Below are 25,297 nucleotides of genomic sequence, written 5' to 3'. Positions count from 1 at the left end.
TCTTCCCATTCATTTAGCTCATTACAGCCTTCCAGCTTCTCCAAATCTGCCCTCTGCATTATCCTGCAGACACAACAACGCTCAGGCCGGGACAGGCAGGCAGGCAAACTAATCGAACTGTGAGTCATGCAGCTTTTCCACCGCAGCACCAGACTGTGCTGCTGGAGACGCACCGGCAATTTACTGTGGATCGAAGCAGGTTCGCGGCGCGGACTGAGCGCCCGGGAGAAGACGCACGCAGTCCTCCATTTCCTGGATTAATCAAGATATAAAACCTGCTTTCTTTGAGAGAGGGGGGCGTCAGGTTTAACACTGATTGGACGACCCTTTGTATTGAGACGTGTCGCCATGCGGGGAGGGATGCCGGACGAGGAAGGGCGAGCAGAGGTGGAGGAGCACCACAGATGACTGCGGATTCTCGTCTCTCCGGCAGCCCTGCCTCCTGTCATAGGAGTGGCTGTTTCAACTGCTGCACACGCACACGCACACACATGCAATGCGCCGTCACACACGCGGCCTCCCGGCGGCTCTATTTGTTTTGGTTGGCGATTTCCTGCAGGACGCACAGTGAAGCGCCGGCGTTCATGGCTGCTTGACAGGCTTTTGCGCACAGATCCAGCTCAGCATTAAAGGTAAGGCAGCGAAGAATCTCGCAGTTGTAGAACATCTGGTGGGTTACAGTGACAGTAGAGTTGTCCAATTTTACACTAGCTTCTTTGGAGTGTGCGTTTTTGTTGCATAGGCAAGCAGATCCAGGATTTTAAGGTCCCAGGAGTCCCTAAGGTGCAAATTAATGCATCGTTTAGGTGCAGTGTGGCTCCTGAATATATTGTCTCAATTAGAGAATAAGCTGTTCTAATTATCTAAACACACAGACATTTTCACAGTTCAATTGGAAACAACAGCATTAATAATTTAAGACTGACTTTTATCACTTGGAGGATGAAGTGAGGGCCTATAACTAATGATCACTGATATTTGACAGAATTTATGGGCACAATGAGCTACTTATACTGTAATCCATCTGCACTGAAAATATATGTTGCTGTGTGCTCTGTCAGGCAATATAACCATATGGAAAGCTAGTGTGTAAACATATTCTTTCCAAAAAGGATACATATATGACAGGTAAACATTGAATTGTAAATGTACTGCTATTTACCACTGACACAAGCTGCATCTCTCCAGGATTATTGTGGAACATTTTCAGGACTGAGCATATTATCTGTTGCCTGACAATATTTGACAATCTGGAATGAATGTCAAAGAAAAAACACGCTCCAGAGACAATATTTGCTGTGTTGGCATGGAAACAAATTAATTAATTAAAGCCCATTTATGTGTGACAGCCTTTTTTGGCGATGACATAGTGATCCAAATGCCGGCTGCAAAGATTTGCATGTTCAGTGTGATAACTTCACAAAGGCACTGAACTCTGCTCTCAGATCAGCTGTGACAGCAGTAGGACGTGTCACAGTGTAGCTATCACCTGCTGTAACGTCACCGGGCTGCAGGTGGTTCAACACTTATCTCTCACTGTGGGTGTGTCGCTGCCATAACACACAAATATTTCCTTTCTCAAATAGTTCATTAACACGTACATATTCCAACTTGACGTTGTAGTTTAGTTAAAGTATCTCCAAGGATATAAAAGGTGACAGAAATACAAATGATGGGCATGATGTGAGGGAAAATGACAGAAGATGTCACTTCAAGGAAACGCCACTTCATTTTTATGAGGCACTTAGACAGACAGTGTTTGTGGGTGCTGATGACTCAGAGTGTTGACTGAGCTCAGGTTCATTAGTGTAGCTTGTACATTTGCCACCTCAGTAACCATTAGCACAATGCATATGTTATCCTGGGATATTTTAATCCTGGGTTCCACACGTATGTCCTCTTTGTTTTAACTCATGTAGTCAATTGAGCTATTAGCTATTTAGTGATACCCGTGTTAATACAAGCCGATTTAAGCGTTTTAGTCCTGAAATATATTACAAATATGATACTTTAATTGATTGTTTATTTGCCCTCAGCACGTTACACCATTTTAAAACTACCCAGGGAGAGTAGGGATGGATATTATGTCATTTTCAGTGACACAGATGATTTTTGTTCAGCTCAGTCGCTGCTTATAACCGATGCTGCACTTAGCTGGTAAAAATTTAACCCAAAAGGCAAAGGTCCAGCCTAAACACACACTCACAGTGAAGCCCATAGTGAATGATGGTCCACAACATAAAGCATGTTTTTCACTCCTTAACCTTCCTAGTGAAGGAGAGTCATGCATACTTTCCAAATGTGTCATCTTGCCCTTTGTTCATCATAATACAGAAAGCTGTTTGTCATATATAACAATACATTAATCTTGGGAAATGACTCTAAACTTTGGAGTCTGCTGCTGCAGAGCTGACATAACAGTTCAATAAATGCTTGTAGAAATGCTGCATTACCGTTCTTTTTTGCATGACCAGATGAAGATCCATACAGTGCAGTTATCGTGGTCATGTAGCCTCTCCCTGCAGCATCTCCACACACCACTGATAACATTTCACAGAGTACACTGTGTGTCCGGCCCTGCCTTTTGCATTTTATTGCTTTCTAACATTATGTATTTAATGTGTTATCTTGTCATATGTTTTCATGCCGGTTAAACATTAGAAGACTGAGGTCACTCATAGCACAGAAAGGAAAGTAGTTGGCTTACTATCATTTGGGTGTCTCTCAGATTAGTTTAATGATTACCCTGATACTTGGCTGGAGAAGTTAAATTTGCGGAGTGTTTATTTAGGTTTGGGAGAGCATGAGATCCATGAATATAAGCATGACAACTGCTGCTCCACTCCCTCCAGTTGTTCCACCTCTAGTGTGCTGCTTTAAAATGCTTGTTTTATCTTTAAATAATAGACTTTGTGTCATGAAGTCACTAATGTCATTAAGTCTCTTGTTCAGTTTTTGTTGACAGGCCTCTTGGTGATGTGGCCTCTCGTTGTTCGCAGGTTTTGTTCTGATTATGTGTACGTATGCATTCTCCATCATGTAATCAATATCAAACTCAATCCTTTAATCTCTCCGGGAAGCAGGCGATGGCGACCCGTAAAGACAGACGCAGAGATCGAACCCCGCTGGAGGAAACCTATGAAGAGAGGAGCAGCGTCCCAAGTCCTGGAGACACTCTGCCGTGGAACCTGTCCAAACACCAGAGGGTCAAACGCTCCAAGTCAGCCTCAGCGGAGGTCCTGGATCCAGCGGAGAGGGCTGTGATTCGCATTGCAGGTAGGATTCTCACACTTGTCTTTATCAAATTTAGCTCATTAGCGCAACTCAAAGTAAGATCATGTGATGCACCCAAACGTTTTTTTCCATTCACTCTTGCCCAGCTGTTAAACCTGATTAACTGTTATTCAAAATGTCTCTTTTGTACTACCTTTAGATAGTGTGACGCAGCTTATTAACGATACAACTCCTGAATTTCTGCCTGTCCATATTGTCAGATGTTGAGTTAGCTTTCTACTGTGAACAGGGCACAGTTGCATGTCAAAGTTTACTACAGTTAAACTGGATTTAAAAGATTGTGCAGATTCGCTTTGGTCCTACAATCACATCTACTGATATACAAACTTTGATTGTCTATTTTGTAGTGAGAATTCGGATGTGATGAAGCCCTTAGTGGTGGTTACCAGGTAAACACTCCTGCTGTGTGTGGTCACTGTGTTGCAGAGTGGTTTGAAGAAAAAAATAAAGCCAAGTGACTTTACGGGAATAAAGTGGAGTCTAATATTACACCTGTTTCACATGTGCACCAGTGAATGTTGTGTAGCTCATCTGCAGTAGAAACCAGACTGTCCATGTGTTTGAAATAATCCTCCAGAGCAGAGAAGAAAGAGCGTTAGTTATATTCTTGACTCTTATGAAAAGCAATTGAAAAACCATTTATTATGTCAAGACTATTGTCTCTGTGGGAATGTCCTTGTTTGCAGTCTGGGTAGAGCATGACAGAATAACAGCAGCGTAGAGTTTCATTTTGTGGCTTCAGATATTGACCACTGCCTTCCCAAATCACAAATTAATATTAATACCAGGACATGTAGCTGTGAGAAACAGCTCTGTTTAAGTGTCAGCACTGTGATCATATAAAACCCACATTTCTACTCTCTTTAGTCATGACCTTGTTTTCTGTGGTAGTTCAGGTGGAGAAGAGCTCCAGTCATTGTTCTTGTACAATAGGATGTGATGCTCAGTTCTACCAAATTTCCAATCTACCTCAAGCAGCTTTAAATGTCAGGTCACTCAGAAACAATTAACCTTGAAAGCGATACTGTAAGTGAAAACGAAACAAAGTAATACCATTTTGTACATATAGTACATATGAAATGTTTTTCTTCCAGACTAAAAATATTTTTCTCAGCTTAACAGGATATAAATGTTATACATGAAGGCAAGGAAAATGGCAAAAGACAGTAGTTTTCCGAGTGTGAGGTGTGGTTGTTTTTGCTCAGACAATAGGCTGGGATCATGTCCAAATCTTCTGTAGGGATGCTGGAAACACATTATTTATTTACACCACGGGTTAGCAGTAGCATCACTGGGATGTGTTGATTGCCTGAGGTGAAGTGTTAGATCCATTCATACAGCCGATGGTCGGAGAAGGCCTCAAATAAAGCTGACTGCAACAATAAATCGAAGAAAAAAGCCAAGCCGTAATCATTCCTCATTATATGCAATTACCAGAAGTACCTCTATAGAAATGGTATAACTTGTATCAATAATTTTCTTGTCATCTGATGTCTGAATGCACTCTTGAGTGATATAAATCTTGTTATAGTGCCATTGCTATTAACAAGTGAAGTCTAACTTAGCACTTAGGTACACTACCATTCAAAAGTTTGGGGTCACCCAGACAATTTCATGCTTTTCAGGAAAAGTCACACTTTTATTCATGTGCTAACATAATTGCACAAGGGTTTTCTAATCATCAATTAGCCTTTCAACACCATTAGCTAACACAATGTAGTATTAGAACACAGGAGTGATGGTTGCTGGAAATGTTCCTCTGTACCTCTATGGAGATATTCCATTAAAAATCAGCTGTTTCCAGCTACAATACTCATTTAACACATTAACAATGTCTCCACTGGATTTCTGATTAATTTAATGTTATCTTCATTAAAAAATGCTTTTCTTTCAAAAATAAGAACACTTCTAAGTGACCCCAAACTTTTGAACGATGTCAGCGTTGCAGATATGCAAAAAAAAAGAAGAATGTATCAGACTTTATTTTTAATTACTGCCATGATTACTGCCCCAACACTCAGTGTAGAAAAGCAAGACGACCCCACATGTACTCTGAAATGATGAAGAGATGACTGGACAATGATGATGGACATAAAATACATCAATAGTCAGTGAAACAGACAGCAAAACATACCTCATATGTAAACTGTAGCAAAGAAATGTGATGTCCTCCTCTTTCATGAGGGTAATTTACTAGTTTTCAGTGTGCCAGTTTTAAAACAATGTGTCTTTGATGGAGTTTGTTTTGGAATGCTGGGCTCCTGGCGAGGAGGAAGTTTTGATAACTTTAGCACCTACAATAGGCCGGCCTCCACATCCTGTACTTCTCTTCCTCTATCCATCAGAAGGCCAGGTCAGGCTGTGTCAGCACCCACGGGTGAGGCTGGGCTTTTGTTGTGGGCTCTGCTGACTGACTAACTGGCTGTTACTGAATCCCTGACTGTATTCAGATGAGCTCGTGCTGGAGGGATATCAGAAGTGGACTATGGACAGTCCTTGTTAGTGATAACCTGCTGAGTGGCTCAAGGAGATCTGCACTGTTCTCTGGTTGGGTCCAGTAGCAGTACCAAACTAGAAGGCTGCTGTCTTTGTACACCTGAATATAGCAACCTGAAACACAGATTTCTTATTTGTTCCATACATTAAGGAGTTTGAAACAACTAATTACATAAGATGTCCAGTTTTTGAAACAGGGTAACAAAAGACTAGTCTCACTAGTCACCATTCATGTATGCTATCTGTGTCTATCTGTGTTCTAGTGTTTTCAAAATCTCCTTTATTTTTGGGAAACATCAATGTCCAAGCAGCAACCTGCACTCTGAAAGTTGTTAGTTTTCACAGTGCACTAAGTGAGGTTCCCTTATGGCATGTGGTAGAGATCTACAAAGATTATGATAACAGCATTTGCCATCTAACAGCTATTTAGATATTTCCTTGCATGTTTGCCACTTCGTGACAGTTGTAGCCATGTTTTCAGTGCCTCCATCTGACAGTCTGTCCATCTGTCTGTCCCATTCATGTAAACATAATATCTCTGTAACACCGAGGAGGATGTTCACTTTGACTTCAGGATGAATTGAAGTTTTGGTGTTCCAAGATCAAGGCCACTGTAATCTCACAAAGCGTTTTTAGGTAGTAACTTAAGAAATCATTGCTAATATGACAATACATTTTTCATGAAATGCTATATCCAAAAGGTAGTATCTGGACAGATATGAATGCAAGCCATAACTTGACTGATTGGTAGTCAGAAGTTTAATTTGCCCAGTACCTTCAAGTTGGCAAATGTCAGCATGATGTCAACTTTATATCTGCTAATCTGTGTGATAAAAGTGACTTTAGTAATATATTTGCATCCTACTGTTAGATGAAGACTCTTAGTTGTCCTAGCTTTATGTGGCTGTAAAAACAATCTAACTACAGCAGAGGTACAACTGTTTAATTTTCAGAGAAAGAACCTTTTTAGCATAGCATAGCATGCATACATGATAATAATCAATATTAAGAACCAAAGGTTTTTTGAGAACCAAGTGTTCTAATTATATTTATAACATTTTATTATATATTTGATATTGATAAACTTTTTTTTTAAACTCTTTCGTTGGTTGTGACTGTTTTCTTTCCAGGTAGCTAGCAGGCAGTCATCTTTGTTTTGGTTCAAAAAATGAGGTATAACTTTGGAAATAGGAAAAAATTCAGAGGACAAATCATGTTTTCGTCCATATAGGAGTGCTACAGCGATACCTCTGTGAACTGAATATATGCTAACAAATAAGGGACATGAACTGGAAATTAAACAGTTCCATTGTCCTTAAAGCTCCTCTGTGTTTAGTTTCACTGTTGACTCCTGACTCAGTAGGTAAGACGCTATTTTTATTAGTGATGTTAAAATGTGTTATAGGTGAGAATCTATGTATCACACAAACATTTCCCTGATTCACTGTGTAACTGCTGGCTGAGGTGTACGTCGTGGTTGTGGATGTACAGCTGAGAGAGCTCCGGCTATGTGGAACTGGCGTTCTATTTCATGTCCTGTCAGCTGTCTCTAAAGTATGCTCAGCTTTTCAGATCTCTAAATGAGCTTTTAAATTGCGTTATCTTTCTAATTACATATAAGACAAGCTTAGACACTTTTCTAATCACCTTTGGGAATAGACCCTGCAAAATGAGAGCTTGTTACAACCTGGTGTTAAGTCGGGGCTTCAATTGAATATCATTGGATCTTAATACCAAGTGGTGACTTTAGGATGTTGTGTGAAAGGGTGAGGAAACACCTTTGGGAATTACATATGCATTTATGCACTTAACTTAGCTCTCCTGTCTTAGGATTTTCCTGTCTAGAGACCATTAAAAATGTCTCTTTGAATTAATTATTATGGCACCATTGCAGAAATTAATGTTTGTCCTTCTCTTTCTATGCTGCAACTTTGGACACCCTGAATTCTGTATTGTTTTCTAATACTGTAGATTCAGTTTTTTCCTCTGTCATCTACTAGTATTACTTGCTGCTGAATCACTGAGTTGAAGGTTCTCCAGTACCTCAGCTGTCTGACTGGCTATAGAGAAGATTTACTGTCCACAGTATGTCTTTGGGGTCAGTACATGAGGACAGGAAAGGGTCAAATGTCAACTTTGATCCGAGGCAGAAGAATGTATAGAATCTTTTGTGCGTGCATGAAACTGAGACTCAAGGCCTGATTCATGCTCTGATTCATAACAGGTCAAACCTGCCACATTGTGGGTAACTGGCTACTTTATGTTCATTTAAGGCCAGAGTACAATGAATGTGACAAATCAGAATCACTTCACCCATTTCACAAAATCATATTTCCACAAACCTGTAGTGGTACAATCATAGCTGCTACTGTGAAGGATAAATTACTCTTGTCAACTGCAGTCACTTTAAATCATACTGTAGATCCTATGGGTCACTTCAAATTATCCTAAGGGTTATTATCTTTAAACCCTGTTCCTGTTTGCTTCTCTGCAAGCACATACAGGCCTTCTCTGCCTTTAATATGACCCTGAGAAAGGCAGATGCTGTCAAAGAGTGTCTCATGAGAAAGAGGCAACTGTTGTAGAAAACAGGTATTGTTTAGTCTGATGTCATTTAGTCTGACGTTACTGAGCAGAGAAGTTGTCTCCATTTTGGGCTATGATGGTATTCCTCCCAACTCGATGTATACCCAAGCCTGCAGAGAATCCTCAGACCTGATGCTGGCAATGCTCACATGAATGTGCTGCTTTGTTGTATCACTTCTCCTGATATCAGTAAACCTTCCTCTCATCCTGAGCCATCTGAGTCTCCAGAGTGTCTCCGTCTCTGCCTCCTCAATCCTCTCTTGACATCGCAGCATTTCCATAACAACTACATCCTGATGATTACAGTTGCATTTCACCACGTTTCGAGACTTTTGCCACCATCATGATACAGTTAAATAGAATCTAAATTCATGCCATTCGTGGCTTGACAGATGAAACAAGGAGGCAAAAAGGGGTGGAAACAGTTCCACCCTTTGCTTTCTGTAGGAAAAAAAAAATTATTTATTTTTTTGTAGTTGGAGTGAACTGACATTTGCTCAGTTAACAGTGTGTTTTAATTCAGGCATATGGGTTCTGTAAAGCGTCTTGAGACAATTTGACCTGTAATTGGCGGTATATAAATAAAAGTGAATTGAATTGAATTGATTGTAGTATTATTTGAATTAACATGAGCTCATTGACAGGAACAGTTGCAAAGACACATGTTGCATTCAGTGGACACTGTAAAACCAAAAAAAGACATTTATGTAGTAGTTTATAGTGGAATCTATTGTCCTCATACATTGCGAGGTAATACAAATACAAAACACTCCCATCAAATCAATGGTGTTGGCAATAAAATGTATTCAGATTATCAGCTGCCCTGATGTGCAGCCAGTTGCATTGCTGCTCTATTGCTTGATTTTAGATGTTAGCTTAGATTAAAGGAGAAATCCAAAAAAATGAGACGAGAAGAAAAATCATTCATGTGAAAAATGATTAATCCCACTGATGTTAAATTAGCAGATGTTGGTATGTTAATGTTAACCTAAAAAAGTGTGTGGTTGCTTCATCAGGCATAGTTTCATGTTTTTAAAATGATCCTGCATTAACTGAAGATGGTGCAAAAGCTGCATTAACCACGATATAGTGTATCACAGTCGGTTGTGAAAAGTCTAAAATCTTGAGCCTTTTGGGTTAATTGTGGTATTATCTTAAGGAGGTGTGTGTTGCCAGTAGCTGAAGTGTATTTGCTAAACGACTAGTATATAAAAGTGTTGGCTTTGAGAGCCTTAGCTTTACTTAAATGGCAAACATTCCTGCAGAGTACTGCTCAATTATTCATTGTGGAGAGGCTATGATCTGATACTGAGATGATGCTACTCAGACTCTCTCTCTCACACACACACACACACACACACACACACACACACACACACACACACACACACACTTTACGGTCTGAGATAGAGATTTACTGTGGAAGTGATCAGTGCTGGCTGAATATCTAACCCGTCCTATGTAGCTCCTACATAACAGGCAGTAAGGGAAATTATCTGAGTCATCCACTTTGTGCTCCTCATGTTATCCGTCCCCATCGTGACAGCGCCAGAGAATGGATGACCTTTTAAAAGTGTAAATCGCCATCCACACTAATGCAGCTACAGCACCACTGACAGTTGCTTAAGACTCCTGCCCTCCAGCCGCTTTAATAATAGTGCAATAAAACACATTTAATGGAAGCTTTAGAGCTGAATACATTGATATTTTATCATATTATGCTTTGCAGTTTTGTACTGTTGAGTTGATTAACTTATGAATACGTCTCTCATCATACTCTTAAGGTTTGAGAGATGGGATTGTGATGTGAGATTTCTTTTCAACTACAGGTCACAACCTATTCTTGGATATCAGCTGCACTTTGAGAAGCACTATAATAGCTTATTAAATACCATCTTATCATACATATAAATATATATATATATATATATATATATAGAGAGAGAGAGAGAGAGCTGCATGCTGGCCTTCTGTCATACGGCAATAACTAAGTCAACCAGCAGGTGGCGCTTTCTATTAAACAGGCTGGTTGTGTCCATCCTGGAAAGTCATCGCTGCTTCTGGAAAATGTGTCTCATTTCCCACACCCGTCTCAAATAGCATTGCCTACATAGAGCGTTGGTTGTGTCCCTGATGTTACAGAGCTCTGCCTTATTTCAGGAGACAATAAATTCTATGCCTTTCAAACAGAACAGCTTTATTTCTTCCATTTTCTTGCTTTCTTTCTTGTCTTCTTTACAGATTTGACCTTTGTAGCCTTCATTACACGCTGCGTCAGGGAAGGAATGCTGACCCTCACCATTATTTTCAAATTCTGTAAATGAGCCAGAACGAAATATGTCGAGGAACTGACCAGACCTGAACAGCAGAATAACTGGCCCCTGCTGTGCTGTACATTTGGTTCTGTTGTGGACATCCAGAAGAGGGAGCCAGGCCTGTTTCTGTGACTGTTTGTCTGCCATAGTTTTACTGTTATTACAGCAACATTGCAGCCTGATTGCACCATACTGGGAGAGCATTCAGTCATTCTTGGCTAACTGACAGAGATGTGTCGGGGCTCTGCACTGGTAATGAACAGATGATTATCATCAAACTGACAAACATAGTGTTAGTTAGAGAAAAAGGAAAGAGAGGTTATTGATTGAGTTTTTATGCAGAAGCACACAACAGTACATGTAGTAGTCAATAATAGAGGGCTGGCAGAGAAGACCAAATGCTTCTGACTTGTGTGATATGAAATGTCTTTGTGTACATGTTGCATTCTTTATCGTGTATTTAGCAGAAGATGATGGGAGGCATTTCTGGTCTTGCATAATCATACAAATATAAATCATCGCTAGACATCTGTCAAATTACACTACATACAAGGCAAAAAGCATGATGACATTTCTTTAGCTTTCAAACCACGTCTCTACTGACAAATCTGTCCAAATCTAGCAGGAGACAAGCTTTGTTTTACAGGATATAAATTCTCCGTTAACAGCAGCCGCCACAGTGTTTTTGAGACTTTTGTCATCTTCCACAGTCACACTATCAGTCAAGCTGTTGGCCAGTGTTAACTCCTGCTGGTGTGTGCGTGTGCATTCTAGTGTGTGTGCACACCGGGTTTAGTTTGTTTCCCCCATGGCTTTTTTTTCCATCAGCAGTGAGCTGCTCCTCAGTAATCCCCTGGATGCCTTGGTAAAAAATATGTGCTGTGATTTGTGAAGACTGGCGACTCATTTTCAGAACCAAGCAGTGTGAAAAATAGTAATATTGTTAACGATACAGGCTGTGTTTGTTAGTCGACCCCACTAGAATACCAAACAGAAGGAAACATACCTGGGAAAAGCACAAGGTGTTTACTGGACAGCTGTGAAGCTTCTTTAACCACAGCAGGATGCAATAAGTGGTCTCAGTGTTGCAAAATGGGCCTGTTTATATAATAAAAAAACGTATATTTATTCAGCCAAGGATCATGTTGGAGTTAGGCAACAATCAGCATATGTTTGTCCTTCTGTCTGTTTGTCTGTTAGCAACATTACTCAAAAACGGGCTAACGGATTTGGATGAAATTTTCAGAGAACATCAGAAATGACACAAGGACCAAGTGATTAGATTTTGGCAATGATGGCGATCCATGGATTTGTTAAAGATTTCTGTATCATGGTGAGATAGCGGCACGGCATTACTGTAACTATAACAACAAGTTAGCACTTCACATGATTGCAGTCCTATTTCAAATTGACCGCTGTGGACTTATTGGGACTTACCCTTCTGAAATGATACAAGGAAAACTAATTAAATTGTGGGGGTGTTTCCGAGTCCCATCCATTCCTGCTGCTCGGTACATATTTAGGTCACGCAATTCGGTATCCGTACATAATGTACACATGCATAACACATCCCTGTGCGCAGCCCAAGGTCATTTTGTTTGTGAGTACATCTATATTAAATGCCCACATTCTATGTTGCCGTGATTTCTGCCACGAAGTTTTTTTCAAGATTTCTGGCTTTGGAAATGATACGAATGAGCAGCCTTGATGGAGTACTTGTTGCCTTTTAATTTTAGAATTTTACCAGATGAGTACAGATTTGTATTTAACAACCTTGAAAAGAGTATGTAGTGTTCGTCTATGGTTTACACATTCTCAATTTTACATGTTATGGGGGATGCAGACGACCCTTAATAGGCAGATTATCAGATGAAGCTCACATACACACATATTCACAGAGGTATACATGACACCAATTTGCACATCTCAGGTGATTCACACATTGCAACATGCAACCCCACTTTTAGATCCTCTAATGCGGAAAGCTTGGGTGTGGAAGCTAAGAAACACATGCAACGAATCCCCTGCGTGCACCTGTCGAGTGTTGTTGAATGAGATCTGGGAAACAAACTCTCAGTTCCTCGCACACCCACAGGAACACACACACACACACACACACACATGTTCAGATACTTTTTTTTTCATCCTTCGTCAGCTTTTATCTGACTCATCCCGGTCACGCGCTGTTTAAAGTTGCCGCCTAACTAAACAAACAGATGTCATGAAGCCAGATATGGTTGTCCAGCTGTTTAGGAGTGGACGGAAAGCTCGAATGATCTAGCAAGTACCCCGTGAGACATTCAAGTACGTTCTAAGTGTCACCACGTCCGTACGTGTGTGTGGAAATGAGGTTACGTGAGCCAGTGTCAGTGACTGTTAATAGTTTGTGATGTGCTAAAGGTTTAGTTTTAGTTGTTGTCACTTACCTCCCACTTCCCAGCAGTTAAATACTGATGTCACAGTAATGTTTGCTAAGTGTGAGTCTGACTTCTAATTTGTCCTGTGACTAAAAACATCTCATTAGTGACATTATACTGTCATGGTTTTATGTACAGCTAGACTTAACCAGATTGGCATTTGAAGCATGGCCAATGTCCTTTGTTACAATTTTGATCATTATGAAGACAGTGATTCAGATTCCTCACATAAATTAAAGGGTTTTTGTTCTAACTTGAAATTTGGTGTTTTTTTATGTAATCTTCCTGAGACAAAAACTGCAAGAAAGCAGGAAGAAAAATTCTACTCTGTGATCTGAATATGCACGAGAATTTTATGGGATTTTCCTTTACCTCTGCCTCCTTTCTCCAGGAATTCAGTCTGGTAGTTTTTGCATCATCTTGCTAACAGACTGACAGACTGACAAACAAACCACTGCCTGATGGTGTAACTCACGTTAGTCCTTCTGCACACAGTAGTTCATTCTTTCTGTCTAATATTGATTTTCTTTCCTTTTGTTTGTAATCTTTAAATGTAATTTATCATTTGGAAAGCACTTTGGGCCTGTTGTTTTATATGTGTTGTATAAGTAACAGCGACTTCACTAGACTTGAGTTGCAGCTCTGTGCATCTTTATCTGTCAGAATCCAGAGTCAACAGACTGATGTCATCCTTGTGTTGTGTCTTTCCCTATTTCTTGAGATACGTAACCATTTAGTCATTTACTTCTGTCTTTGGAGGAGGTTAGGTTGACTACATACTAGTCCATGTGGCCACTTTGGGCTTTTAAAGCGTGCCTGTGCTCGCAGTCTCCCACACTTTATTTGTTTGGCCTTTTTGGAAAGGATCTTGGACATGTTCTGATGGTGATGCAAGGTTGCACTTAAGCTTAATAAATTCTGTTACACACTCCTGTGAAATTGTATGGGTCACCCAGACATTTTTGTTTTCCATTAGAACTCCCACTTTTATCCATGTGCTAACATAACTGCACAAGGGTTTTCTAATCATCAATGAGCCTTTCAACACCATTAGCTAACACAATGTAGCATTAGAACACAGGAGTGATGGTTGCTGGAAATGTTCCTCTGTACCTCTATGGAGATATTCCATTAAAAATCAGCCGTTTCCAGCCAGAATAGTCATTTACCACATTAACAATGTCTAGACTGGATTTATCATTCATTTAATGTTATCTTCATTGAAAAAAAATGCTTTTCTTTCAAAAATAAGGACATTTCTAAGTGACCCCATACTTTTGAACAGTAGTGTGTAATATTTGCCTGAAAGAGCTTCTGTTTCACAATTCATATTTTAATAGACAAAAATAGTAAAATGAATAAAAAAATAAATGAATATTGCCTAGGTAACTATCTCAACAAGGCCTATATTATTGTAATGTGATTGAGATGGTGAGATCTGAAAACATGTGAAATGTGTCTTAAGGAAACATAACAGTATCATTCAGTACATTCAGTATCTGAGAAACTGTTTGTCCTGCTAGTAAAATTTCCAGTCAGAGTGAGCATAAAGGTATAGACACACAGTTCTGCTGCCACCGCAGCAGCTACAACAGGGAGTTTGGATTGGACTTATCGTGTTTCCTCTCAGGAAAGTGTCCTGGCTGATGTCAGTTCAGCCTTGGCCAAAAAATGTCTGATAGTCAGGCTGAGCTGCAGCGGTTTTCCTTTTCCTACATCAGATCTCTACTATTTTTCTACAACAGACTCCTACACAAGCGAGCTTGGAACTCGGGCAGGGATGATATAGTCTTCACTTCCCTCATCCTTTTTATGAGCTGTACCATCATAAAACTGCTCAACAAGACATTATTCTTCGACTTCTTCAGCTTAATCCATTATCTTTGCACAATATATCTCTGTTAGTGGACATTATCTTATTGGTGTTTGCCAACGTCTCTCTTATTAATCATCTTTAAGGCCTCAGACTGCAATGATATTAATCAATGCACCTAGTGATGCTGTTATTTATTGACACAACAATCAAGCAGTGTGATTTAATTAGAGTGAGCAGTGAAGTGGAGGTGTGTGTAGCAGACTGTCATCGGCTTGGCTGGTCACGGAATTTGTTGAATATTCAGTGGTTGCCCCAACGGTGGATGTCAAGGGCATATCTGCACTGCAACTCCCTTTGAATGTATTCATCGCACTGCAGGCATCAACTTTCTCAGACACTGGCCAAAACACAACAGCTACCAGCTGGAGTGTGTTACTGAGGCACAAACAGAGTGGACGTCTTCTTTGTTAAGAGATTGTGTCCTGTAGCAGTTGGCTGCTTCCTTTTCAAATGTGATTGAACTAAGGCATCTTAGAACATTAAGATATATCCCCTCAGGATCTGTTGATTAATAAGGAGTGATGGAGAATTCCCCCTTGTTTCATTTGAAGAAATTTGCAAAGGTTGTGCAGCATTTATTGCATTTATTGATATCTGCCCCTGGTGGATTTTATCCAAAAGGGAAATGGTATTACGAATACAAGGTCAGCCACCAAGGGAGATTGTGAAGTCAAATTTAGGAAGTCCTCCTTTGCACAGAATGTCTTATCTATTAAAAGTTGAACAAACTGGAATACTGTGGCTGTCAGAAAAAGCTCCACCTTTGTCAATTTTCAGAGACAGTATAAGGCATGGCTGATTAACAATTAAACGTGAACACTGAGAAAATCAGACACTTTAAAAACAGGCACTTTAACTATGAGCACTTTATGACAAGCTCTACCTAGTAAGCACTTTACTAAAATAATAGCACTTCTGGGTAGGTTTACCCTAGCCAGAATGAATTCATCATTGTCTTTGTTTTACTACATTGTTCTTTTTTTAAAAATATACATCTGTAACCCTGTATGTTTTTCTTTTATATTTGGGACAACGGATGGAAATTAGCACTTGTACTAAATCTGGCGTATTTACTGCAACCTTGAGTAAACCTATGAGATTGTATGTTCATTAATATGCACTATCCCACCCAAATACATAAAGAAATGAAATGAAAGTATATTGTTTTGAAAGAGACCCAATGCGGTGCTTAATGTTGATTCATTAATAGACAGGATTCTATTTACAATCAGCTGAGGATGCTTGTGGAGCAGGAACTCGTTGCCACATTGCTGTGAAGGCTTATGTCAACAGTATGGATATTTTTATGGAAGCAAAGCAACTGGAGACCCGTGAAATTACTGCTTGGAGGTAAATATCTGCGTTGAATTTACACAAATTGGTTTGAGCACAGATCACATTTTGATCGGTATGAAAAGTGTTCATGTGTTAATTTTCAAGAAACTGCACAAACTGATGTGCACTTAAAGACTGCTAAAACAATACACACAGATTGGTTTGATCAGAATATGTGCCACAGAGCTATTCTTGAATTATTTAATGATTATTTAATATTTATTTGAGCTACTTACATTGCAGATGTTACAGATGAAGGCTTTCACCTGCTTGTAGGTCACATCTTGTACTACAGAGTTTTGCACATGAAGTTCACCTGGCATTGTTTTCCCATGATGCCTTCAGGGCTCTACATAGACATCTGTTGGCAAATAGCAACCAGCAGCAGTGATAATACTAATCCCCACTGTGTAAAGTTAAGCTATATAAGTAGTGAGAAATGAACTGTTTGACCCTCTTGCTCAAGTCCTGGTAACATGCATAAAAACAGAGTAATGTTAGCACCAAATTTCTGCCTGCACCTGACATTTATTCTGGATATTTTTAGCATGTCTGAAAACGTTATCGCAATTTATTGTTGCTGTTTGTTCATGTTTTATCTGTAAAATCTTCCAAGCCTAACTGTGCATGGAATTTTGCCCCACATTTGCACATACCATAATATAATGAATATGCAAATACTCAATAATGTTCAGTATTGTGGTGACTTGTGTGTCAGCTCTTTATTAGGCAGACTGCTGACACATACCCTTCAAATTGAATATCCTATGCACATTTAATAAATAAATGAAATAAAACATTTTAAAGAGGCATTAATTGAACATATTGCACATTAATACCCGTGAGTCCATTTTTGAGTAATGTTGCACACAGAAAGACAGACAGACAAACAGAAGGACAAACGTATGGCGATCATCACATAACTCCACCGCGTTCCTTGGTGGAGTAAGAAGTAGTGACACAAGGCAACTTACATTCATTTGTGGACATGTTTTACCAGTAATGGCACTAGATGTCTATACGATGGGAGGATGGAGGCTGAGAAAGGAGTCTGTTTTGCCCAATTCACCAGTAGCAGCAAATGATCTGTTTCAGCTTCAGATGAAAGTTTGTAAGACTACCTGCTGTAAAATGGTCACTGCAGAGGTGTTGGTGGTGATCCTCAACTCTCCATCAGTGTGGCTCTTTACAAAGTCCCCTTCTTGTGCTCATTATTATTCAGAAAATAGGAAAACCAAGCTGTTCTGCAAATTCCAGCATGGAGGAAAGATGGTTTTGCTCGACAAAGGCAAAGTTAGCCGGACTGCAGACTGTAGTAGGTGTTGTAACTTGGGATTGAGTTGGAGAACCACTAATCCTAATGTGCTCTAGTTTTCATAATGTTACACTCTTTGGGGGATGTGTCATTCTCCAATGAAGCCATGATTTCTGATCCATCCAAAGGATAAAAATGATGAAAACTCTACAATTCAGCACCACATAGTGCACAGTCTTTTCACATGTATCCAGCTGGTCTTTTCAGACGTGTTTAATGTGTTTTGAATCCCTGGATTTCCATTAAACAGACTTTAACAGTATTTGTAGAAAACGTGTCACCACTAGATGCTGACATCTAATTATATACTGTGAGCTGACAGAGCAGTTTTGCTTTGAGTTTCGATTTGTGTAGCTGAACTTTTACTTTCATGTTGGTCTCTCTACAGGCTGTCATTCTAGTTTGATTTTCTACCCTTGTACATAAAGAAATAGATAGAAACCTGTTTGTTACCTACTAATGTTGTTGATCTTGTCCAGCTGTCGTCAACACTTCCATGATGATAACTTATTTTTTAAACTGTAGATTTATGATGAGTAATGATATTAGTGCTGACTATTTCATGGGGTTACTCATAAGAGGCCTGAATTTGTAGGATGGTTTTGGCAGTAACATCCTGTATCTGTGCTCATACAATCTGCTTGCCATCCTTTACAGTGTGGTTGAGTTGAAGCGTTACCAGAGAGCCTCATATGCTGCTGCTCTGCTTTAGCTGCTGCTGTGCTTGTGTTTGCCAAGCAGGACGCTGGGAGTGTGTGTCTGCTGCTCCAGTCTGTGTGTCTTTAAGAGGAGGGGCCTGACATTTATATTAGTATTTCTGAGCCAGGCTATGGGAGGGTATGGAAGAGAAGAGGGGTGGGAGTGTTGGGGGGTGAGGAGGAGGTGTGGCGCTGGGCTGTGGAATGAAGTTGAGAGCTGTGGAGGGTTTCACACACAGCTGAGAGAGCAGACAGAGGACAGCACAGGCTGCCTCACACACATCCAGACACACAGAGGAACAAAAGCTGACCTGAAAGGAAGAAGAAGAAGAAGAAGAAGAAGAGGAGGGCGAGAGCGCCGGCATGGCAATGTACGAACCTGCCTACCTGCCTCCCAACGCTGAGGAGCAGGACTTCATCCAGGCTTATGAAAACGTCAGAGAGAAGTATAAAGGTGGGAGACGGCGCTGACATTAGAGTGATGACAGCTGAGCACACGACTACATGAGATGATGGAAGAGATGTGTTTGCATGCGTGGGGTGGGACGGTGCAAGTCGTTTGTCTATTTTTGGTAGTATGGACTCTGCACAGGTGCAAACACGTGACTGTTTGCATGTGCACCTTGCTTTGCTTTTGACCGCCCGGCTCCTGTGTGTGCGTTTGTCGAACAGAGCAGCAGTCATGTTTGCTGCATCACTTGACTGCTGAGTGTTTTATTGATTGGCGCACATGTTGGCTGTCAGTCTTCCGGCTGTGTGTTGCAAGAGTCCGGTGGATTTACAGGACCGCTTCACTTTGATATGTGACCGTAACAGCCAGCCTGCTCTGCTGACCTCTGACCTTGATTAGACTGAGGGCTTTAGTTTAAGTCTGACCGCTCTGCTGATTGTTATCCCGTATCCAGCCACAACAGAGGACATTAACAGGTGCTGCTGAGACAACGGTGAAATTCATTAATACCCCACAGGGAGCTCCTACTTTTCCCCTCAAATTTTTCATCCTGTTTTATCCTTTTACCTCCTCAAGTGTGCAGCACGGCATGCCTTCCCAGGATTATCTTACATAGTTTCCTTTTTTTGGAAATCTTCTTGTAGCACAGAAGTGAGATGGAGATGTGAAGGATGGAGAGTTAGTTCTAGTAGGTGAAAAGAAAACACACATAGAGGAGTCATGTCTCACAGCAACACATCTCTGCGCTCACTTTCACATTTCATTTCCTTAATGTCAGCAGCATACCCCCCGGTACTTTCATTTAGGTCTCATTCCTGTCACTGCTTCATCTGTTTGTGTTTGCTTCCACTGGATGTTTTTCCCCGCTACATGTTTCATCTGTCCCGTTCCACCAGATCATCAGGAAGAGGGAAGAGCTTCTCTATAAATATTGCCCCAGTTTTCTGTTTTTTTCTTTCTCCCTCTGTCTTGTTGTGAGAATCTGGCAGCTGGGCTTGTGCTGAATCACCAATGCTTATTTTCTGTGCATCAGCATATTTGCATGTTTTTTTTTCCGTCAGTAGGTCTTTTTGTGTAGACGTTCCATACCTTTTTTTAAAAAAATAATGCTTTGTCTGGCATTTTTAATATCTATAAAATCCCCATTTTGTTAGACATAACCAAATACTTAGCATTGGCTCCTTTTTCTGGCATTTTCATTGGATATCTCTGGGTTTTATTTAGCAGGAAGTTCACAGGACATGGGGAGATTGCTTTGTGAGAGAAAACTGGTGTTGCATACTGTTATCAAGTCCAGTGGCGGTGGGGTTTTTAGGGGCTTTGGCAGCAGTATTGTTGAAGGAGTGAAAGCCTGATAATAACGTGTATTTAAATTACAGTGTACATGCCACAGAATGGGAAAAGGGTAACAGCTGGTCTTATCTACAATTAAATTTGATAACGGCAACATCAGAATGCATGCATGAGAGGAACACATGGTGTTTGTGTGTGTGTCATCTCTGTGTTTGTAGTGTTGTGTCTGCTCTCGGGGGTAAAGAGTTGCAGGAACCAGCTCTGTGGCAGGTGTTTATGTTCCAGACGTTCCTCTGTGTTCCTTCCTCGACAACGTCTGAGCTCCACTGAGGTCCTGCTCTCCTTATTAAGGCACACTGATGACAGCCAATGAGAGAGCAGCCTGGCTTTGTCTGATTCCGCCTCTCATTTTTTTTTCAGAATATGTTTGATGTGCCTAATTTTGCTAACTTAGATAACATTAGTTGCCTCTGTGTAGAATATGGAAAGCTTTAGGAGGCTTGGTAACGCATTAACCTTGTATGTGCCAGTATGGTCTGTGTGAAGTGTTACTGCATTGGTTCTGTGTGAGAGTACACCTACTGAAACTTGATAATGGAAATTATTTGGTTTGTAAACATTCTCAAGATACGCAGCAGTATGAGCGTCTCTGTGTTGCTCTGATACTCATCTTTATCCTCGTGGAATACAACCACAAATGCCTCTTCTTATCCGTATTCTCCACATACTGACCCAGTTTCATCTTGTAACTCAAACTGAGGCCGTCCAAGCACCAATGGAAAGTTCAAAATCCAACAGATCTCTCTGTTTCTACATGTTCTGGCTGTGATAAATGATGCCATTTTGGTGACTTTTTAAAGACAACAAGCCTTTCAATTCACTAGTGGGTTTTGGGTTCAGACGGCTGGTAGAATAATGTCTGGCGAGACCAACATAATGCATCAAAAAGACATCTTAGGTGGATATTTCTTACACTGTGAGAGCTTGAGTCATCTGTTTCAAAATGAGCTCTCTAATAGGTGGAGCCAAAACTTTCAGATGGTCACACACTTGCCAGGTTACAACTATAAGTTGATATTATGTAAAAACTTTGTTAGAAAGCTGCCTCATGTATCGTCTACATGTCGCCATGCAAAGAAATGATTTGCCTGTGTAATCGCTGATGCCTTGTAGATATAACACACAGCTTCCAGGTGGAGATGTGTGCATACCCGGGTGCTGTCAGATGGCTCTTTGTTGTAGGTACAAAGACACTTTCCCCCATTGACTTAATTGGTTATAGTTCCTTTAAATGTCATTTTCGTTCAGCCTCACTTTCCATGGTCTCACTGTTCATGTAGTTATCTCCTTTATATAGTGAAATGATGGATGTTATTTCTGTAATTGGGTCCTTGGCTTAGAGAGTGAGCAGGGTGTACATTATATCTGTTAAAAATCATTATGTTAGCTGTGTCACTGAGCATGTTAGCATCTTATGTTAGTGTTTAGTGCTACTTGGCCACAGTGTTCACAGTAAGCTGCTACATCACTCTCTGGCTCAGCTACCAGAGACGATCAGCTGCCTTCTAACCGGTGCATGTGGCCCACTGGATCCAGAGGTCGTGTGTTTCTGCTGTCTTTACACACGAGTCTGTTTTCGCTGGATTGGGTTGCGTCTTTAAAAAAATTTTTTTTTGCAGATTCTTTGCCAGTTTTTAAGTAGTAGCATACAAAAGCAGCGTAAAGGCCAGAAGTTACCCATCTGCTCTAATTTGATGCTCATACTATACTAATAAATGTTTCCATAATAAAGCGGTGCTAATTTCCTAATGGTAGTCAGAAAACTAGAACATAACTATCATGCTGGTTTTGATATTAGGAATACTTTCCAGATGGGTTAAAATACGATTATAGTCAATCAGTCAGTCTGCTCTTTCTAATGTTACTCACTGCTGTCTCATTGCCTGCTCTAAATTGTAGCCGGCTGGACGGTAAAGGCTTGGCCGTCTTCCCGCTGTCCTCTAATGCAATTTGTGCTAGCAGCTGATGCCGATGTTACTGGGCCGCCTGAGCGGGGGATTGCCTTGCTCATGTTGGGCCGACTGCTGAGGGTGCGCAGCTACGACTGGCATCCATATTTTGCCCCAGTGTATGTCCTGCAAGGCCCTGTCCTGTGCCCCGCAGGGCTTAAAATAACCCCTAAATATAGCTGCGGCAATGTTCAGTCAGCCAATTAAATGGTTATTTTTGGCAGGCTTGATTGTCTGCTAAGAGTAATTTAAATTCCAGTTTCTTCTTGGGCTGGCTGAAAAAAAAATCAAACATTTGTGAATTATTAAGCAAAGGGTAGCTTTGATGTGCACTGAAGAAACTGCAGTGTCTGAAAAGAATAAAACCACCAAGATCAGTCTTTAGTTTTTCTATAAGAATCATACCAAATAAATAACTACTCAACAGCATAGCTTATAGACTACTACAGACACAGCTCTCTTTATGAATGACTGGAGTGGATTCTATTTCCAGTACGTGTTACTGTGTGAGGTGAGAAGTAGTGTGGGAAGTGGTTTGTCACATACGTTTGTGATGAATGAACTCTTTAAAAAGCCAAGTGCCACCTAAGTGTGTGTGAATGTGTGTTTGTGTATATGCATATATATATTAGGGTTCTAAATATGAGTACCTGGTGTGATTTAAAGCTGCTGGGTGTTTGTTTAAAATTTTTTCCCACGCTGACTTGTGAGTGGTCAGAGCTTGGTGACAGAGAGGGTTTTTTCATTCCTTGTGCTGCTGTTATAAAAAAAAAAATTATATAATTTAGAAAAGTGGCGACAGATATCTTCAGAATTTACATCATTCTTTCTGCGTGTTTCCTGTCTTGTGTTGACTGGCTGCTGCAAGTAGACAAATGTTAAGATGTCAGAGAGAACAATAGATGCTGGAGTGTCCTTAAGAAAAGTACCAAACGTGCAACAGCTCGATGTGGATGTACTCACTTTGTGTCAATGTTTGAGGCCAAAATCTTTACTTCATGTATTTTCTCTTCATCTTTCTGTTTCAGCACATTGTCAAACAGGACGGTGCTTGCCATGTGCTTTTTTAGTACACATAGGCTGGCTTTTACCACTCATTATATTTTGAAAAAAAAAAAGTACAAAAACTTTATCTCACCATCTGCCTTACCTGTGTTGTGGTTATTACATTTTTTTTGCTTTGTCTAATGAAATAGCAGTTCGGGCAGAAACTAGAAACTATTGTTTATTAATTTGGTAATTATTTTCTCCCTTAATCGATCAATGTTTTCCAAAACCCCAAATTACATCTTCAAATACCCTGTTTTGTCCACAATCCAAAGTATGTTAAAGAGGAAAGAGGAGGAAAAAACAACTATTTTAAGACTCTGGAATCAATGCTCAACCTGATGAAGTGATTGTCAGAATAGTTAATCAGCTAGTTTTTGTAGCTCTAACAGCAATAGGACATTACTAGAGAGTAAGGATGGGAGAAGGTGAGTCATCTCCTCCTCTTATCCAGCCAGTCTTGTGGCTGTACAACATTTGGTTCGGTGCTCTCCGCCTCAAGAGTGGAGAGTTTATCTGTGCCTCTTGTGTGGTGGATTTGCATCTTCGCTAACTGTCAGGTTTTATCTCTAAAAGAGGCTGCAGCCACAGTAGCTTCTCTGTGAGGTTCTACTATTACTGTGATCATGTCAGGCTGGATGGATTTCAAAACATGGGAAGAATTTATGTATTTGTGACTTGCAAGCATTCATGTCATCAAGTTGTACAGCAGAACTGGTGGTGTTAGAAATAAAAATACTGTGCATGAATAATACAAGAAAATGCCTGCATCAAAATTGTTTTGCAAAAATAAATTTGGTTTGAGGCCTGTTTTGTAACATGTGCAAAGTCGGTCTTAATGCATAATGATGTCAACTCTAATATAAACTCTGTTTACAAACTTTGGAAACTGTCAGCATGCTAGCAGTCAGTTAGTCTGCATAATCAATAACCTTTTTTCTGCAAATGTGTCATCAATATGTCATGTTTTTTTATCTAAAATGTTCCAATTTTGGCTGCTTGGTGGGTAGCACTGTCGCCTTGCAGCTAGAGGATCCCCGGTTCACGACCTGGTTTGGGCCTGGGATCTTTCTGCATAGAGTTTACATGTTTTCTCTTTGCATGTGTGGGTTTTCTCCAGGTTCTCCAGCTTCCTCCCACAGTCCAAAAACATGCTGAGGTTAATTGGTGATTCTAAATTGTCCATAAGTGTGAATGTGAGTGTGATTGCTTGTCTCTATGTGTAGTCCTGTGATAGACTGTTACCTGTCCAGGTGTCCCCTGTCTTCACCTTAAGTCAGCTGGGATAGACTCCAGGCCCCAACGACCCTAATGAGGATTAAGCGGTGTTTCGATCATGGATGGATGGATGTTCTTACATATCAGTATGTAATTGTTCTGTCAGTACATTAGTTGTTTGTGGCTCTAGTCAATGGTCACCTGCAGTCAGTTGAACAGTTTCAGACATTAGCGACAGCATCGGAGTCCCACTTAATGTAAATATTTCTAAAAACCGTACTTTCAAAATACTTGGAGTAAAACAAAAAAGGGGTTTGTGCAAACTTTTGGTAGCTAACACAGCTGCACAACCACCTGAACTGAAAACACACAGGTGCCATACAGAACAGAAGCACTTTACATCTGTTTGCTACACTCTTACTCCCTGTGCTCACATGTGCTGGAGATTAATACAGCTGGAATTCTCAATAAAGCTGTTGTCTTTTGCACATTTACTGCTGCCAATCAATAGAACAAGTGTGAAATAGTGACTGTCATGCAGCTCATTACATATATGTTAACCAGCAGTCACTTCCAAGCTGCTGCGCTACATTGCTGAAATACTGATTTAACTCATGTTAAAGATGGCGTCTCTTCTGAGAAGTCAGCTGTAATTTTATTATAATTAGAAGATGCTAACAAAGAAATCAGATACAGTATGGAGAAAATAAGTTGCTTTAGCTACTCTGTGCTTGTGAGGTATCTACCAGGTCCATATTACACCTTGTTTAATACCAATATATAACCTTTTCACTTTAATCAGGATTTTGATAAACATTTGGATTACTTTTTATTATTACTTAATGCTATATTATATTTATAATTTTTTTTGTCACGTTGGAGTTACAGTTTAACCCTACAGCTTTGATGTGAATCCTTTGATATGTGAACAGTTTGTAAAATATAAC

The 25,297-nt window shown here is 40.2% G+C and overlaps 1 protein-coding gene across 9 annotated transcripts in view; it reads left to right on the top strand.

Moving 5' to 3' along the window:
• Positions 1-417: 417 nt before the first annotated feature.
• Positions 418-25,297, top strand: part of plecb (plectin b) — a 142,441-nt gene continuing 117,561 nt past the window's right edge. For 2 of the 9 annotated variants that reach the window (XM_055013440.1, XM_055013425.1), the window contains exons 1-2: positions 418-632; positions 3,081-3,276. In XM_055013440.1, the coding sequence (XP_054869415.1) occupies positions 3,087-3,276 (190 nt within the window). In that variant the 5' untranslated portion in view covers positions 418-632; positions 3,081-3,086. Of the gene's footprint in view, positions 633-3,080; positions 3,277-18,604; positions 18,787-25,297 lie in introns of those variants that run through there. The other 7 variants (XM_055013427.1, XM_055013426.1, XM_055013432.1 and 4 more) reach the window with 5 other exon arrangements.

This window comes from Amphiprion ocellaris, chromosome 9 (genome assembly GCF_022539595.1).
Source record: "Amphiprion ocellaris isolate individual 3 ecotype Okinawa chromosome 9, ASM2253959v1, whole genome shotgun sequence".
Lineage (NCBI taxonomy): Eukaryota > Metazoa > Chordata > Actinopteri > Pomacentridae > Amphiprion > Amphiprion ocellaris.
This window is presented reverse-complemented; position numbering and strand designations above follow the sequence as displayed.